Below are 18,891 nucleotides of genomic sequence, written 5' to 3' on the forward strand. Positions count from 1 at the left end.
AGGTCACAATTCTCCTGACCTTTAGCCGTATTTGAACCGATCAGAGTAGAATCTGGAGATGTTTAGAAACTCAGTGACTTCCACTGGACTGATAAATCAGTGTAATGGTTCAAACTGGAACCACCAACCAGTTAATCAGTTTAAACTCTCTCTATGACCTTCAGCTCCATTTCTTTAAACATTGAGCTGTATGTATTTGAGGTGTGTGGCGTTCAGACATCAGATTTAAGGGAGCCGCCATGATTGAGTGTCCTACCCTGGAATCTTCTCGATGAGCCGCTGCACAGGAATGGCCAGCTGACCCAGGAAACGCTTGATGATTGGACGGCTTTTAGCAAACTTGTCTTTCACCTCAATGTACAGGATGTCCGTCATCAGCGCCACAAAGGTGTATTTCTGTGAGGAAGAATGGGAGGTGTGAGGAGGCGCTGGAGGGAGGCGCTGCGGCGTGCGGAGGAGACTCACCTCGCCGTGCCAGACGGGGTTGGTGGTGTTGGCGATAATGGCCGACCGTCGCTCCTGTCCGTGGTGGCTGAAGACCGGGAAGATGTTTCTCTTCCCAGGATGGATGGACATCTTCAGGTACGGGTCCGGATTGAAAAACATGCCTTTCTTCAAGCCAGTGGAGCGCAGATCTGCAACGAAACGACCTCAGACCATGAACCAGAGTCTACATCCTGGTTTCTAGAAACGTGGAGCTTCAGGAGAATGAAACCTAAACTGTCCCAACATGAGGTGCTTGAAATGAATGGAGTTAAATAAAGAGATCAAAATGCACGACTGTGAAGTTACACAGTCAACAACCAGCAGCAATAATCTGCCAAACATCTAAAGTCGTATTTCACCATATTATTCATTCACTCATAAATGTCACAGTTTCAAACTAAATGTTTAGTTTGCAAGCAAAATACTTATCTTCAAACTGAATAAGTTAGCAAGCTCAACATTTAAGTTGTTAACTATGCTGGAGCTATTTAGTAGCTTATTTAGCTCAATGCTAAACAGTTAGCTTGCAGCTAGCTAGTTTGAGGTTCTGAATATTTGGCTCCAAGCTAAATGTTTAGTGTGCTAACTACATGTTTAGTCTGAAACGGCCAACATGTCTAACTGAATGAGTGACAGGGTGCAGCTCTCCTCACCGGTTAGAGTGAAGCTGATGAGTTTCCGTGGATGTTCAACGCCGACCTGCTCTGCCAGACCCTCCACCTGCAGACACAGAGCAAACACACGCCGCTTCTGTTCAGGGTCGTGACCTTTGACCTCTAACCTGCTGGACCCTGACATGGAGCTCTGGGATTTCTCTGAGCTGGGTTGGATCTGCTGAATAAGCTTTTTCTTGTTTCAATTTGTTTTTACCTTTTTAATTCATTATTTTTTAAATTTTAATGTTTTTATTATTATTTTACATTTTCTTATTTAGTATTTATTTTTATATACGTTTTCTTTACTTGTTCACTTTTTTAAATGTAATTAGTTATAGAAGTTATTGAAGCATCAGAACAGCTCCTTTCCTACAGCTGTTAGCCTCCTGACACAAACTATAAGGACAACAACATACGGACTGTCCTCACATTCATACATAATCTGTTTATAATCTGTTTATAATCTGTATATAATCTGTAAATCTTATTTGCCAGTATCTATCTTATATTGTAACTCTACTAATACATATACAATCCATTCCTAACATTTCTGTATATTCTGTATATGTGCATATAGCTCCCATATTTTTATTTTTATCTATATTATATTTATACTGAACATTTTATTTTTATAACCACCTTTGTACACCTGTAAATACATATTTATAACCTGTATAGCACTTTTGGATAGATGCAAACTACATTTCGTTGCTTGTACTTGTGACGGTGCAATGACAATAAAGTTGAATTCTATTCTATTTTAATTTTCTTTCTTTTTAATTATTCACATTTTACATTTTTTAAAGTCCTTTTTTTCCATACATCTGTATATTTTGGGAATAATCTTCCCCTGGAAGGTGATGGATGGAGGTCATTCAGAAGGGTCAGTGATAACCTTTGACCTTTCTGTCTGTTCAAACTGAGTGATTATTTTGATTTGATTAAAGAACTGATATAAACTACGTGTAGTTTCTTGTAGTTATTATCGGTTAAACTAAAATGTTTAAAAATCATTTTAAACAGAAATGGGTTTTATAATTTGAACTTTTTTCTGAAGGTTAATTCTTAAGTCCTGGATGTTCATGAATTCAAACATGTTCCAGTATGAGCTGCTGGCTCCATGAACTGGTAACCAGTGAGGCTCATCCTGCAGGTTGTGATGGATCAGAACCGAGTCGGAACCCACCAGAACCGCCGGGTTCTTCACAGTGATGCAGGGCGTCGTCGCCCGCAGAGCTCCGCTCACTCCGTGGTAATACTTGAAGCAGATCCTGGTCTCCGCTGTGAGGAAGGACAAACATCATCATCATCATCAGTTCAGACATCCCAGCTTCCTGCTGACCGGATCTGACCCAGACCGACCCGGGTCCAAACTCACGCTCCAGGAAGTAGGGTCCGGGCTCCAGCCTCCAGACGATTTGGCCCCTCTGGGTCCCGTTGACGCCTCGGTTCTTGCAGTCCCACACGTTGGACGGACTGGTCTCATCTGGAAACACAGCGGTTATTTTTACCCCTCAGACATCTGCCGCCCAGCTGCAGCAGCCTGCAGCGCTGCAGCATGCAGCGCATTTTCTCTGCAGACTCGGCAATCCAAGCTCACGTTTACCTTTAATCAGTGAAATTCTGTCCAGAAATAACTTCCTGCAACCGCCGAGCAGAAGGACGAACTTCCTGGAGTTAAAAACACGGATGGGGGATTCCGCAGTACGTAGCACTTTTATACTCAGATTAATGAGGAGCCAAACCTGGAGCTGTGTCTGTGTGTGTGTGTGTGTGTGTGTGTGTGTGTGTGTGTGTGTGTGTGTGTGTGTGTGTGTGTGTGTGTGTGTGTGTGTGTGTGTGCGGGGTCGTTATTGAATGTCTGCTTAGTCGAGGAAAGAGGCGGCTATGAGACCCCGCTGCAGGTAATTAAGTTCTGGCAGTTTCTGATCAATATGAAGTCACCTTACGACCCGCCTGGCACAAACTCTTCTTCTGTGGTTTATTTTCTGCTTCACAGAACAAAGAAAACATCCAAAATGAGCCTCCAGCAAACAACCTTCCTTCCTGCTTCATTTCTAGTGAAACTACAAACACTTGGCAAAATCAGAAACACAGCAGAGCAGCATCTTAAACCAGATCAAACCATTTCTGGTGCAAATTAAATTTTAACATGAAGAACTGTTAACTAGCAGGTGAAGGACAAAAAACTAAGATCCAGGCACAATGGGAATAACTAAATAAAAATAACTAAAACTAAGAGAAACTTGATGAAGATCTAGAAAGAAAACAAATTTAAAACATAGAAGAGCAGAAACACAGCAGGGGAGCTCCAAGATAATAAATCGAAACTAATAGGAAACAGCAAATAAATAAACACCAAACTCTAAGGAAATAATAATAAAATGGGCGTCACTTCTGATGAGCTCCTGCTCAGACAGTGCTTGCTTACTGGGTGTATACTGGGATCAGTGGTATGGAAGTTTACAGCTAATCCAACTCAAATCCAACTTTTTCACAGCAGTCTGATTGGACTAATTCTGATATTTCAACCCAGATAAATCCGATCTGCTCCTGTTCCATAGCTACGTTCTTAGCTACATAGCTTTCAGGTCGTAAACTGTTCACTGAGAAGCCGAATCATTTAGAAACATGAACCACATAAAAAAATCAGAACTGAGCGTCAGAACCTGCTGTGGTCACAGTCATGGTGTTCTGACTGACCGGCTGTGTTGCTGTTTCATGATTTGGCACAAAACAACATGAAAATGTAGCTTCATTTTTAACGGGTTTGTCATAGCAGTAGTTAAATTCCTCTCAGTCTGCAGACTGGACCCACAGCAGGCAGGTTCTGCTGGTTCTACCGGGTTGGGGGTGTGAATACTTCTGCAGCTGTAAACCAAAGCAATGCTTGTGCTGACTGCGGAGACAACCCGGCGTTTGGAGTATAAAGTGTCCAGGAGGGGACATCCGGACTCAGCTCTTCCTCATGGGGAGAACTCTCAGCTGGTTCCGGTTCTGGATGCTGATCGCTGGATCGGGTTTCAGCAGCATGGACAGAACCGCCGAGTGGAATCGCCTCCTTCAGCGTCGGCTCGGTGAATCCCCGTCAAATTCACGTCTACAAGCAGGATTAGCCAACGCAGCCGCTGGGACGGACTGTGTGTCATTGTAATAAGGGTGTGTGTTGAAACGCGTGTTGACTCAGCCTCCAGGCTAACGCTTCAGCAGCTAATGCCTTGGCAGCTAACACCTCAGCAGCTAATGCCTTGGCAGCTAACACCTCAGCAGCTAACGCTTCAGCAGCTAACATCTCGGGAGCTAAAGCCTCAGCAGCTAACGCTTCAGCAGCTAACATCTCGGGAGCTAAAGCCTCAGCAGCTATCGCTTCAGCAGCTAATGCTTCTGCAGCTAACACCTCGGCAGCTAACGCTTCAGCAGCTAACGCTTCTGCAGCTAACACCTCGGCAGCTAACGCTTCAGCAGCTAACGCTTCTGCAGCTAACACTTTAGCAGCTAATACCTCAGCAGCTAATGCTTCAGCAGCTAACACTTCGGCAGCTAACACTTCAGCAGCTAATACCTCAGCAGCTAATGCTTCAGCAGCTAACACTTCGGCAGCTAACACTTCAGCAGCTAATGCCTCAGCAGCTAATACCTCAGCAGCTAATGCTTCAGCAGCTAACACCTCGGCAGCTAATGCTTCAGCAGCTAATGCTTCAGGAGCTAACACTTCAGCAGCTAACGCTTCAGTAGCTAACACCTCGGCAACTAATGCCTCAGCAGCTAATGCTTCAGCAGCTAACACTTCGGCAGCTAACGCTTCAGCAGCTAACACCTTGGCAGCTAATACCTCAGCAGCTAATGCTTCAGCAGCTAACACTTCGGCAGCTAACGCTTCAGCAGCTAATGCCTCAGCAGCTAATACCTCAGTAGCTAATGCTTCAGCAGCTAACACTTCAGCAGCTAACACTTCAGCAGCTAATACCTCAGCAGCTAATGCTTCAGCAGCTAACACCTCGGCAGCTAAAGCTTCAGCAGCTAATGCTTCAGGAGCTAACACTTCAGCAGCTAACGCTTCAGTAGCTAACTCCTCGGCAACTAATGCCTCAGTAGCTAATGCTTCAGCAGCTAACACTTCGGCAGCTAATGCTTCAGCAGCTAACACCTTGGCAGCTAATACCTCAGCAGCTAATGCTTCAGCAGCTAACACTTCGGCAGCTAACGCTTCAGCAGCTAATGCCTCAGCAGCTAATACCTCAGTAGCTAATGCTTCAGCAGCTAACACTTCAGCAGCTAACGCTTCAGCAGCTAACACCTTGGCAGCTAATGCCTTTGCAGCTAATGCTTCAGCTGCTAATGCTGGGGCCCCTCAGTGGAGCTGATTTTTTTTTTTTAGTAATAATTTTTATGTCATAATATCAAAAACACACAATTTCACTATGAAGTGATTTGGTTTTACAATAATATATATTTGATAATATTTGTAGAAATGATTATTTTATGGATAAAAAAAAAAGAATGCTCTTGGGGCCTCCTGGTGGCCGCGGTAGGTACTGCACACTTCGCCGGTATCATGAGCTGCTGTGCGATGAGCAGAGCATCCAAATGTCCAAAGCTCCGGTCAGAAGCTAAGTTAGCAAAACAATGTCTCAAAAAAGGACTTATCATTCAGGGAGGGAGAAAAGAAAGAGGAAGAATAGAAAAAATCCAAGATAAAGGTTTGTTTTAATGAGTCTTGGTGATGTAATGTAATGCAAAGATTAGTGAAGCTGCTAATAGAAATGAGCCTGATAGCGACCTGGAACGGTCGAGTTCAACAGCCAGACATTTAAGCTAGGGTCTTTGTGTGAGTTTAAACTTTAAATTAGTTGATTCTCCGATTGCAGTTTTCTGGCCGATCCCTGTTTACCGATATTTAAAAAGCCTGAGCTGCTGATTTTGGTTTTGGTTGATATGAATTTTTTTGTCTGAAATGTTGCTAAATATAGCAAGAAAGTCACTGAGTTTCCACAGTGGGTGAATATTGTTAACTGTAAAGGTTCAGACCTGGTGGGTCTGTCAGTCAAACCTCTCACTGCAGAGCAGGAGAGGACAGAGGCTGAGTTATAAAGATCAGCTTCACATGTAAGTATCAGCAGATCATGATCCGCCAAAATTAAGGAAATCGGTCCCAGAAATCGACTGGTGGATAAATCAGTTGGCCAATAAATGTATCCTATATTATACATGTATATAATGTAAACAGCCAGAGATGCAATCAGCTTATAGCAGGTGTGTGAATGATCCAATGATCGGACTGCTGACTGCAGCCGGTCCACATTGTTAGCAGAACTACAGGGCCCCAAAACCACATTTTGCTTAGGGCCCCATGGAGGCCTGGGCCGGTCCTGAGCAGTAATAATGAAAATTAATTCTGCTAATGCTAATGCGCTAAAGTAAATTAGTTTTAACCATTTCTCCAGAAATAAACTAAGTGATTTATATTCTTTAACATTTAAATTTAAGATTTAATTGGTAAATTTTCTTTGTAAAATGCAAACAATCATCATAGTTTGATTGTTGTGTTACCACAGCTACAATCTGATGCTGAGTTTAATCGTTTGTGTCAGTTTGTTCAAAAATACACCTCAGCCAATAAGAACCAGTGATTATTTTTAAGCGGCTAGAGGCAAAGTTCTCCACAGGAAGAGGGGCCCCCGAATTGGAGGCCCTGTCCCGGCTCTGGACTCACCAATGTGGTACAGCCCGATCCAGTCGGTGGCGTCCACCTCCTCCTTGATGTCCCAGGTGATGACCAGGTTCTGACCGCGGTTCAGCGTGTACTCCAGCGTGGACGCCGTGAGCGAGGAGCGGCTCTGCGAGGTCACCAGGTCGGTGTCGCTGTTGGCCCTCGTGAGCCCGACCGGCCCACCGATGATGGAGGCGGCGTCCACAGCCGCCCCGCCGCGCTCCGCCAGCGTCCGCAGGTTCTCTGGGCTCAGTGTGTGGCGCAGGTGAGGGCTGCGCCGGCGGGGGGCGGACAGGTGTTCGCGGCCTCCCACCGACAGGTTGGGGGGATTGTGGGAGCGGGTCCTGGGTGGGAGGACCGCGGTGGCGAGGGACGGACGCATGCTGGGCGGCGGCTCAGTCACAGACGTACAGAAGAAGAAGAAGAAGAAGGAGCGTCTGGACCAAACCTTAAAGCGCCGCTGCTGCCGGATCTGGATACTTGTGACTGTCTGACCCAAACCGAATGACTTCACAGACTGCCATGGTCACAGGTCAAAGGTCACAGGAGGGTCACAGGTCAGGTTCAGGAACCTCAGGGGAGCAGATAGGAAACCAAAGTTAGAATTAAATGACTCAAACAGTGAGCAGCCTGAGTCCAGCACAGTCCTGCTGCTGGTCTCCAACATGGCTGCCTGGCAACGAGTCGCTTAACACACTAAATATTTAACCTCAAGCTAATATTTAACTAGCTAAATATTAGTTGGAAGCAAAATATTTAGCTTGCAGCTAATATAAATACTGCTAATGTATAGCTAGCAAGCTAAATATTTAGGTTCAAACCAGTATGTAGCCATCTAAACATTTAGCTTGCTAACTAAATATTTGTTTGATGCTAAATATTTAGTTTTAAACTGAACTATATATTTAGCTCAGTGCTATATATTGAGCTTAAGCTAAAAAGAATCAAACATGGAGAAGCGGCATTCAGCTTCTCTGCTCAAATCTGGAACAAATTTCCAGAAAACTGCAAAACAGCCGAAACCCTGAGTTCCTTTAAATGAATGCTAACCTAAATAGAGCTGCTTCTGAACCATATAATGAATATAAAATATGTACAACTTTTCATTAGTTTAATTTATTTTGAAACTAAACTGTAATGTGAGTCCAACACTGAAGCTTGGTCCAAACCGGGTCACCAACAGAACCGGGATCCAATAGTGTTGATCAGAGGCCAAACTCCTCACTCTGCTATCTGGCAACAACTGAAGAATTTCACTTATTGTCTCTCACGTGACACATAAAACCTTTCAAATTAAAAGCGGGCAGCGGGTTTTATCTGGAATCGATGTGGCTGAACAGAACCGCCGACCCGGCACCTGCAGTACCGAGTTTCCACCGGGATGAATCAGAAGGAAAGCAGGACGTCCCTGACTCGACAAGATCGCACACACACACACACACACACACACACACACACCCACACACACACACACACACACACACACACACACACACACACACACACACACAGTGAAACCTCAGACAGGGATTTACGGGAGAATAAACCTCCATCCAGATGCAGGGCGCCGTAAATCCGGCTCACGTGGCCGACCCGGTCTGATTCTGGGTCTCCTCCCAGAAACCAGCTGCTGTGACGTTGCCATGGTAACGTAATGGCTCCACCGATGCTGGGCGAGATGCGGGGAGCGGACCGGACCGGCCTGCAGGTGGAGATCGGTGCGGACAGGTACAGAGGTTCTGCGCTGTAATCCCTCCTCCTGTCCGAACTGACCCGGATTACCGACCCGTTTCCAGGGAAACCGCCTCCAGCCTCCCAGAGAGGGGTCGTCAGAGGAACAGGTCCGGTTTCTGTGATTCTGAACCTTATGGATCCAAAACACGCTGCAGGAGGTCCAAAGGGCGGAGCGGGGCCATTTCTGGCTCCGACCCGAGTTCTGGAACAGAGTGAATCTGTCCGCTAGCAGAACAGATTCACCAATTTATCTTACAGAAAAATTATATCTTCTTCAAAAAGTATAAAGTGCAAAAAATAAAGTTTTTGGTTTTTCATCTGAATTTTGGAGCAGCTCAAACTCTGACCTGCTTTTACTCTAAAACCCAAATAATAAATCATCCAGACCGGTAGAACCCGGACCTGTCCTGATCAGTTTTCTACAAAAGAAAAATCTGTTTTCTTTATCTCAATAAAATAATCACTTTCACTTTATTATCGAGCAGATACAATAAAAAAGAAAACATTTTTTAAATATTTATAAATTTTGTTTCGCCTTGTGTTTTAACTGAAGGATTTTGTCAAAAAGTTTGTACAGCTGGCTGACCTTTGACCTCCATGTGGGTTCATTAGAGGACGTTTTTATCTCTTTTTTTGATGATTTAATGAGGATTCCAGACTGATTATTGCTCTGTTGTCTCTCCGTACCGGGCTGCACATCATTCATTCATTAATCATAAAATGATTGTTTCCCTTCTGCAGAGTTCAGATTCTGACAGACTGTCGGTTACGTCCACCTGAGTAAACTGTCTGGGCCGTTTCTCCTCTGAGTCACTGGATGAAGAAAAAACTGAAAATGTTTCAGAAACAGAAAAATCTGCAGATTTCCTTTTAATGCACAAAGTTTGATTTTATTGACATTTATTTATGCTCATTTTGTAAATGCTGCAGTGTTTTATAACGACACTGTATTTATGTTGAAATGTTGCCCAAAATGTTCCACAAAAAGAACCAATAACATATTTTATATATTATTTCGCATTCAGAAGAAAAATTTATTTTTCACTAAATTAATGTTTAAAACTTTTAAACTGTAAGCTGGATATTAGTGATTACAAAGAAAAAGTTTGACATTTAGTTCTATTTATTTATATTGTTATACTTTTATGACCTCATGCAATGAAACATAGTTTCAATGTAAGTTTTATGATATTAATCTGTTTAATGAACTCGCCCAAAGGAAACTAGCTTCAGCTAAATCTGGTGCAACTCAACTTTTATTCAGATTTTAAATAAACTAAAAAATAAAAATGTTAGTTCTTTAATAATAATATTTATTGTAGTAGATATTTTATCAAATATCTATTTTTTTGTCTAACGCTGATTGATCTGAAGATCTGGATCCAAAAACAACAATACATTTTCACACCTTGCTGGTTTTAAACATTTTAAATATTTCTGCTGGTTTTTGCTGAACAGATTTTATTTAATTGCCTGTTATGGTAAATATTCTGTCTTTAAATCCTTTTTCTCCGTTTATAAACAACCCTGCAGCTCCTCTGGACCAGCCATGTTTATCTGTGGGGAAATAAAACATATTTTTATGAATCTGTGATGTGAAACGAGCCGAGCTGAGGATGAGGATGAAGGTCTGATCCAGAGGAAGCTGCAGATCTGAAATGCTGCCTTTGCATCTTTAGTTTTCTTCAACTTTGATCAAAGATTTTAAAAGAAAACAAAGAAAACAGGATGAAGGCCTCATCATCATCATCAGTGTCTTTTACTGCAAACTGATCTGACTGCAGATCGATATGAAGCTGATTGACGACCAATCACAGGCCAGCCCCCCGCCCGCCCTTCCCGTCCTCCCCCCCCCCCCGGCCCCCAGCTGGAGGCCGAACCGAACCGAACCATGTCAGCAGAATCCGCTTTACATAACAACGCCGTCCCGCTCCGCCTGTGCGGGACGTGCGGGGACTGTGCGGGGTTACTGTGGGAATTCCCTACGTCATCGCCTCTCATGCAGCATGCGGAGCTTCAAGCGTGAAGCTGGACGGCATCCCGCATCGGTGCGGAGAACCGCTGCGGCTGTTTTACTGACACGCATCATCATCATCATCATCATCATGGTTACCTCTGTCCCTGCGCTGCGGGTCGATCACCGCACGAAGCTTACTTTTGACGCAGAGCTGCGGGTGAAGGAAGGATCCCCTCCTGCGGGTCCTGCGGGTCCGATCCAGGGAAAGCTCAGCCTCACCTTCCTCTCTCTCAGTGTGTGTGTGTTGTGTGTGTGTGTGTGTCTGCACCGGAGGCTGCTGTTTCTGCGACTCTCTCTCACTCTCTGCGCAGCTGCAGTCCGGCTGCAGAGCATGCGGCTCACCGGAGGATGGCGTCACCCGTCCGGCTCCGCATGGCCATGGGGAAAAACCCCGAAAGGGCGGGATTCACCCAACCTGTAGAACAACACAGACCCTTCCGGTTACATCTCTCATCATATTAAAATTAAAATATGTATGAAAGATGCAGCCACCGGACTGATGATCCAGTTTTCATAAATCCTGCAGATCAGAGAGTCACAGCAGGTCTAACGGTTTTCTAGAAACTTCATCCAGAATGTAGAAACTAAGTTTATCCTCTCATTCACTCATTTATGCTGACAGGAAGTTCTCCTGAACCGTCATGTCTCCAAAGCGGTAAGCACTGCTAGCTAAAACGTTAGCTAGGCAGGCTAATATCCAAACACAATAAACATTAGTTCCGCTAATGCAAAAGAGATACACAAAACAAACATATTTAGCAGATGCTAATGCTAAATAGCTACTCCAATACCTATTTAGAGGAAGCTAATGCTAAAATGCTAACTTCAATTAAAATTCTACTTAAAGACAATAAACTAATAAATTATGTAAATTTTGTTTTGACATAATTTACATTTCTATAACACATTAAATATTATACTTATATTCATATGTTGTTCTTGCTCTCTGTGTTTTACAGTTAAGGGGAAGCTAAGTGCGCCAAACAAGCACAGAGCGAAAAATTAGCTCTGCTGTTAGCATTAGCAGAAATGTGTCCAACACCGTATTCACCACAGCAACCAGTACCTCAGCATGTTCTCAGCCTGTGCTCCATCATGTCTGCCCACACAGAACCTGGCTTGAGAACCATAGACATAATATAAGGATAGACCCTCATGGACCGCTCTCGCCTATTGTCGCTGACGAGATTTAGGGCGGCCATCTTGGAGCGGTCCACCACTCCACTCAGCGTTATGTGTTTAGCAGCACAATGACGTATCAGCGCATTTAATCGATCATAACACACTTTTTTGTTACTGTAACCATATTCAAACATCTATCAAAGCTACATTTATAAACAATTGTATTTTTTAAGTATGTTTTTAATACATAGTTCATCATATTTAAATATGCTTAGTGGCTATAACAATAGAATAGGAATGGAATATTCTGATATCGATGTATGAAGAGCATATTACAAAGCACACAGCCGTTCATAATTTATTTAATACATCATTTAGTAATATCAATACATATTTATATAACTAAAACAATAAAGATTAATAATGGCAAAATAATGATTAATAGTGAATTATATATATATATATGTTTATGTTTTTCAGCTGACGAGTCCAAAATCCGATGTGAGATCCATCCGTGCTGCAGTGAATCCGTCTCTCTTTATAGATTTCTCCCTCTTCTTCCTCACATCGTGTCTTTAGGAAACTTTCAAAACAAAAGCAGAAGATTTAGGATGTATTTTACTTTTGACAGAGTGAAAGAATATAAATAATAGTCTTTACCACCTGTGTAAACTTTGCCGATGAATGTTATAACACATAATATAAGTTTTATAATATGTGTTATATTGTTTCATTTCTAATATAGGCCCTTGTGTCAGATAATCTAAGTCAGTGTTAGAGAATAATTAATTTTTTTATATTAACAGAATCTCAGTTAGCCTTCATAGCGGGGCTGAACCCGTATGTGGCGACACTAGATGGAAATTCAGATTTTGTGGAAGTTTAATTTTAGTAAATTGCTCAACAAAGCCACCCTGGGAATTTCACCCAGAGAATATTACCTCTTGTTTAAGGCACACAGGTTCAGTCATGCATAGATTAAAACATCTGAAACCATTTCAAAATTATAAAAAAACGTTTATTAAATTCTTTTGAAAAATGTTTTTAAAACCAATTTCTTTTTAAAAATTAAACTAAAGAAATCAAAGGAAATCAAAGAAAATAAAAGAACTGCAGCAGTTGAGGTTACCGACCGGAGGGGGCGCTATGGGGACGACATCCACCAAACACAGCAAATAAAAAAAAAACCCTTTAACACCAGACGCAGTGAGACAAGCCAAACTCCAGAATCACAGCACGAAGAAGAGGAAGACACCGTCACCACACCAACACCGCCACCGGACCTCAGCAACTGCAAACAAAAAACAGTTAACCAATATAACAATATCAGCCCGACTAAATAAACAAAAGGGCTGTGAACAAAAGTAAAAAAATAAAAGTCAGACAATACAAGTTAAAACATTAAGACCAGGCGTGGCCCTGCCACAGCGGGAGATGAAACGGGCGCGCCGATGCCACACCCCAAACTCCGCTCCAATCAGGGCGGATAGCGCCGCCACAGTCCAATTTGAGAACAATTGTGCAGAAATCCGGAAGATTTACGTAGCCGGTGCAGAACAAAGCCGAACAGATCCGGGAAAAGAACGCAGACAGAGCAGCAATGGGTCAACTGTGGGGAACCTATAAAAAAAATGTATCACCGTTTTAAATAAAACAAGAAACTGGAGCTTAGATGAGTGTTAATTTCTTACCTGCTGATCCACAAAACATGCACACACACTCACAGACCGAGGAAGAAAAGGAACGCAGCGCAGTGGCGTTTTACCTACGATCACACTTCAGTTTAGATTTTCTGACCAAGATCAGCTAAAGTGCAGGGAGAGAGACCAGAACATCAGCGCAACATGCACCAGCCAGCGACTTGTTGCTTTCTGCTGCCAGAGTCCACCAGACACGAACCACACAGTGGGAGAACAAAGACGACACATCCTGAATGAACCCCGCAGCTACCTTATACACCACGCCCACTTCAAGAACCGGAACTTCTCACCTGGAAACTATTTGTGTGAAATTATGTATATTTCTATACCACTACATTCATTACACCAAGCACTGTAGCTAATATTAGCTGGTATCTCGCCGGTGGACATAAATACAGTAAAGTCATATTCTAATCACAATATATACACAATAATATGTCCATCTTACTTGTGAAATGTTGTCTGTGGAGCCCTCACATCAATAATCCATAGATCCGAACAACAATATCCCTCAGTGCTGAGGCATCTTCTGCTGTTTTGGTTGAGCGAAGTAGGAGGGTATACCGCTCCAAGATGGCCGCCGTATTTCCTGCGCCGGAGCGGCCAATGCGGGGTCTACCCTTATATTATGTCTATGTTGAGAAGGACCTCGAGGCAGCAAACAGGAAGGGGCAGGACGGACCGCTGTCAGTCTCTTACCTTATTTGGAAATGGGACCATTACACTCCGGAAGTGAAGGGGGCGCTATTTCCTATATTAACCGTGGTCTCCCGTTTTAATTTTCTTTTGAAATCTATGATAAAGCTTCATCGTTAGGAAGGAGTTTCACTCTCAGCATGTATTTGAACTTCTTTTATTTACTTCAGCGCAGCTCACAGTTTAACAATTTCTGTCGCTTTCTGTGTACTTCTAAATCTGCTCCTTTTTAGCATCTTTTCGGGCCTACTACTGCCTCTAGTGGCATGCGAGTGGTAGCACAACTAATATAAATACGTTACTAAATCAGAATACCAAAGTCTTTATTATTCATTATTAATTCTGGCATAACTGGAACCGCAAAAGATAAAGTTTCTCACAAAACACCATACCTTTTAATTTTCTTAATGAAGCAGAGCTAATTAAATGACAATACCTGAAAGTGGTTCCAGTTTCACTCATTGGCCAACCTGTTGAAACTATGGCAAATTTTAAATACCTTGGATCATTCCTGGACAGTCAGCTCCATTTTGCTGAAAAAACTGACTACATTTTTTAAGAAACGTCACTCTATCTTTTAAGAAGACCCAGTGATCTTGGGGTTACCTAAGATCACTCTAAACCTCTTGTTAGTTAGAGGTAACATTAGCTAACATTACCTCTAGTTAAGCAATGTTAACATTTTAACAAAGTTTAAATGTTAAAACTATATACTGGAGCTACAGTATATAGATATTTATAATGTATAAAAGTATTGTCATTTAATTAGCTCTACATCCTTAAGAAAAATATGGTATTTTAGAAAATAATGTATCTTTCACTTTGCCAGCAATGGCAAAATTAATAAAGATTTTGTGGTATTCTCGTTTAGTGACGTAATTATATTAGTTATGTTACCACCTGCGCGCCACTAGAGGCCCAAAAAGATTTGACGAAGAAGCAGATTCAGAAGTTTTTTTGTTTTGATTATATAAACATACAATCGGCTCCATAAAGGTATCGTAATGTATAAGATCACAGAACAAAGAGTCAGAGCCAAACAACCAAAAAAATAAAAATAAATGATACATAAAATGAAAAATAAAACATAAAACAGGGCAGTATATTAAAGTAAGAAACTTTTCAAAAACTGGACAACTTAAACACATTTTAGTTTACTAGACAAAGATTTATAAAACAAGTTTAAATCATTTATCCACTGTCTAAAGTTAGGAATGGTTTTAGAAAAGCAACATTTGTGTATATGAAATTTAGCTAACAATAAAACATTATTTATTCCATAGTCAATGAAGTGATCAATGATGAAAATATCAAATTTAACATCTTGTTTGGTTATATCTGTATACCATGGCTGAGAATAAACTGATGAGGATCTTGCCAAAAAGACTGAACCATTTCACACATGAAAAACCGGCGATTTAAATCTTCAGTAACTTTCACAGAATCCACATCCATTTTAAACCTGTGTGTCAGGAATTGTTAGTTGGATAAATTTTGTTTAACATTTTAAATTGCATATTTTTTATTTTGGAAGGAAGTGGAAAACAAATATTTTGATCAAGTCTTTTTGATTTGTTCTTTGTTAAAGTCTCTAAGGATATACTCTCTTTTAAGCACATCTGTGGCACAATGAAATGAAATGAAATTTTATTCGAACATGATACAAATATAAAAATAAAATAGTGCACAGTAACAAGAAGTGCATAAATAACTGAATAAGCGGCTTCTTATAAACTTATTGCATTTGACATCACAAAAAACATTTTCAATCAAAAGAGTCGTTAAACGAGGACAAACCTTAGAATACATTAAATCTTGTCTGACCATGGATACAAGCTGACAAGGGAAGACTGACGATTTTTTTTTTTGTATTTTGCCTGGTTACAATATAATTGAAATTTATCTCAAAACTCAGAATGCTGTAATATGTTACCATTTGCATCCAAAAAGTGAGCAACAGCCCACACACCTTTACAAAACCAATTCTCGATAAAAAAATAATTTTCTATTGATCAAAATATATCTATTGTTCCATATTGGAGTGTTGTGTGGAGAGAAGGTGTGTTTGAAGATGAGCTTCCAATACAGAAGAGCCTGTTGAAGCAGATTTTGAAGTACACAGAAAGCAACAGAAATTGTTAAAAACTGTGAGCTGTGCTGAAGTAAATAAGAGAGAAGTTCAAATACATGCTGAGAGAGAAACTCCTTCCCACAGATGAAGCTATCACAGATTTCAAAAGAAAATTAAACGGGAGACCGCAGATAATATAGGAAATAGCGCCCCCTTCACTTCCGGAGTGCAATGGTCCCATTTCCAAAGGTCTGAGACCGACAGTGGTCCGTCCCGCCCCTTTCTGTTTGCTGCAGGTGTAACCTAGGCATTCAAGTACAGCAAGAGTTTTGCATAAAAATACAAAACTACACAAAAGCATAAAATCAAATCTCATCAATTCTCTTGAAGAAAAAGAAGCTGAAGTGCTGAAGGTGTGCTTGACTTAACTGGGTCAGAACTGATTAACTGAGAACTTAGTGGGAAATTCTGCAGAACTCCGCATTTCCGACGCTTACAAAGCTCTCAGGTATTTACAGAAGACTCTCGCTTCAGGTGGATATTTACAAAAGTATTTGTGAAGCAGAAGTTGGTGTTTGTTCTTTTTACCAGATCACACAGACACAGACAGAGGCACTGCTGCAGATTACAAACAGTTTATTGAATTCACAAATGTTTCATGAGCAAAAATAGTCAGTTTATTTTATTATACCAAGTGACCACCACACTAAAAGTGGAAGTCTAGGCTGGCTCTGGAATCCTTAAAGCTGAAAAATAATTAAAACCCAATTAGAAAAAAAATTGACTGTTTGGGGGAGGAATAATAATAAAGAAAACACAAATACAACTAAATGCACCCAAGTGTTCCCCAACAAAAGCACACTCACAAAAATCCCTAGTGAATACAAAGGAAAAGAAAAAAAGTCCCCTTCCACTGGTCTCCTCAGTCTGAATGAAACAGCCTATAGGACCCAGGGACAGCAGAGGTCCAGTTTAAAACAAGTCAGCGGGCTGCAGTAGGAAGTTCCTTCCCCTAAAGAAAACCCCAAAAAAGAAGTTTTTAATCAACAACAACCATCTAAAAATAAGTAAACTGAAAAAAAATTGAAATTGAAACAAATCAAAAACTTAAACAGTAGCAGGCCAACCACACAAAAGAAATCAAGTTAGACGAGAACATTAACCAGCCAGATAAATAAGAAACGGCCCTTACCTTCTCTACAGTGAAACCAGCAAATGTTGCTCTTGACGTCACTCTCTAAAGTGCGTTTTCTACAACAATCAGTGGCGGAAGAACTGGGACTCCTTTTTTGTCATCAACCTTATTATACTTCTTGCTAAACTTTTTATACATAAATGCAAGTTTAGCAATAGCAAACCTTTATTCTCTATCTTTATTACAGAATTGAATATGTACATTAATCTCATTGAGTCTTCTGATAACCTAAAAGCCATAAAAATGGTACATTTGTTACGCAAATTTAATATTCTTTAACTCTCCCCAAATGACTTTCTTGACACCGTTTCTCTTTGTTTTTGTTTTTTTTTAAATCCCCCTGGCATACATATATTTTTTTTTGCTCTTATGTTGTTTTTTTCTTTAATTTTTTGCCTTTCACCATGCTATTTTATTGTATTTTGCTGTTATCCGTTTGTTCTATTCTTTCGTTGATGTACAATGCTATTGTTTTAAAGATTACTAATAAAGACTTATTTAAAAAAACAATCAGTGTCGGAATCAGACATAAATTCTAAACTCACTTCACGGTCGATGTTAAACATGCCTCTGCACGAGTCATCGGCCTGCATCTGATCACCTCAGCGATCTACCCGCTTTTAAATGTAAATGCTGATTACCTGTCTCCTCAACGAGCCAGCTGCGCTCACAGCGTCTTCCATATATGGACAAGAGGAAGAGGGCGCAGCAGCACACCTTTGGGGGAGCAATATGCCCCACCTACCTACATACATACATACACACACCGAACGTTACTGCAGAATGTTCAGTTTAAGGTGGAGTGACGTTAACTTCAAATATTTACAACGTTTTTGGTTAAACTTCATTAAAATAAATATTTTTTGACGCCTTTCAGCTGCCAGTAGGAAACAGCTGAAGCCTTCAGGATCAGAAAGCAGGCAGCTTACTGCAGGGAAATACCGCCCCAACAGGCTATAGGTCGGTACTGCATTTTTTTTTTTTTTTTTTTTTTCTTTTTGTTTGTTTTAAATTCCAACATTGAAATACTTCATATTTTATTCTGGTTCAGATTAATGCGAATTAAATACTATGAAGTGATTATAAATCTCTGATGTGTTTGTTGTGAACTGGCTCCGTATTAAATCTAAACTCGAACAATTTTTAATAAAGAAAAAACAGAAATGGGAATTATTTTCTCAGTTTTAATCAAACATTTGTTCCAAAAGTCCCATTTACAGATAAATCAAATAAAAATATGATGAATATAAAAACATCAAGCAGTTTTCACCCAAACCTGAGAATTAAAGACTCTTCAGAGATCAGAGGCCCAACCGGAACATCTGGACCTCCTCAGTCAGCTGCGTGGCACATCAGCACATTTAGGATGAATGAAGCTGGATTTCTGCTTCAGCATCAGGCTGGAGAGCCCACGACAGCACCCCGGTCGTAAACCACAGTTACCATGGCAACCATGGTGGGTGGCCGCCTCCGGAACCGCCTCTATGTTTCTGCACATTCACAC

The 18,891-nt window shown here is 41.2% G+C and overlaps 1 protein-coding gene across 1 annotated transcript in view; it reads right to left on the reverse strand.

Annotated features, from left to right (window-relative positions):
* The window catches only part of hecw2a (HECT, C2 and WW domain containing E3 ubiquitin protein ligase 2a), a 28,422-nt gene extending 20,938 nt beyond the window's left edge, over positions 1-7,484 (reverse strand). The window contains 5 exon segments of the mRNA XM_088003595.1: positions 257-635; positions 1,140-1,206; positions 2,329-2,423; positions 2,521-2,628; positions 6,856-7,484. Of these exon segments, the coding sequence (XP_087859721.1) occupies positions 257-635; positions 1,140-1,206; positions 2,329-2,423; positions 2,521-2,628; positions 6,856-7,234 (1,028 nt within the window). The 5' untranslated portion in view covers positions 7,235-7,484.
* Between the last annotated feature and the right edge of the window lie 11,407 nt (positions 7,485-18,891).

Source organism: Poecilia mexicana, unplaced genomic scaffold (genome assembly GCF_051168715.1).
Source record: "Poecilia mexicana isolate PSO_F unplaced genomic scaffold, ASM5116871v1 scaffold_2, whole genome shotgun sequence".
Lineage (NCBI taxonomy): Eukaryota > Metazoa > Chordata > Actinopteri > Cyprinodontiformes > Poeciliidae > Poecilia > Poecilia mexicana.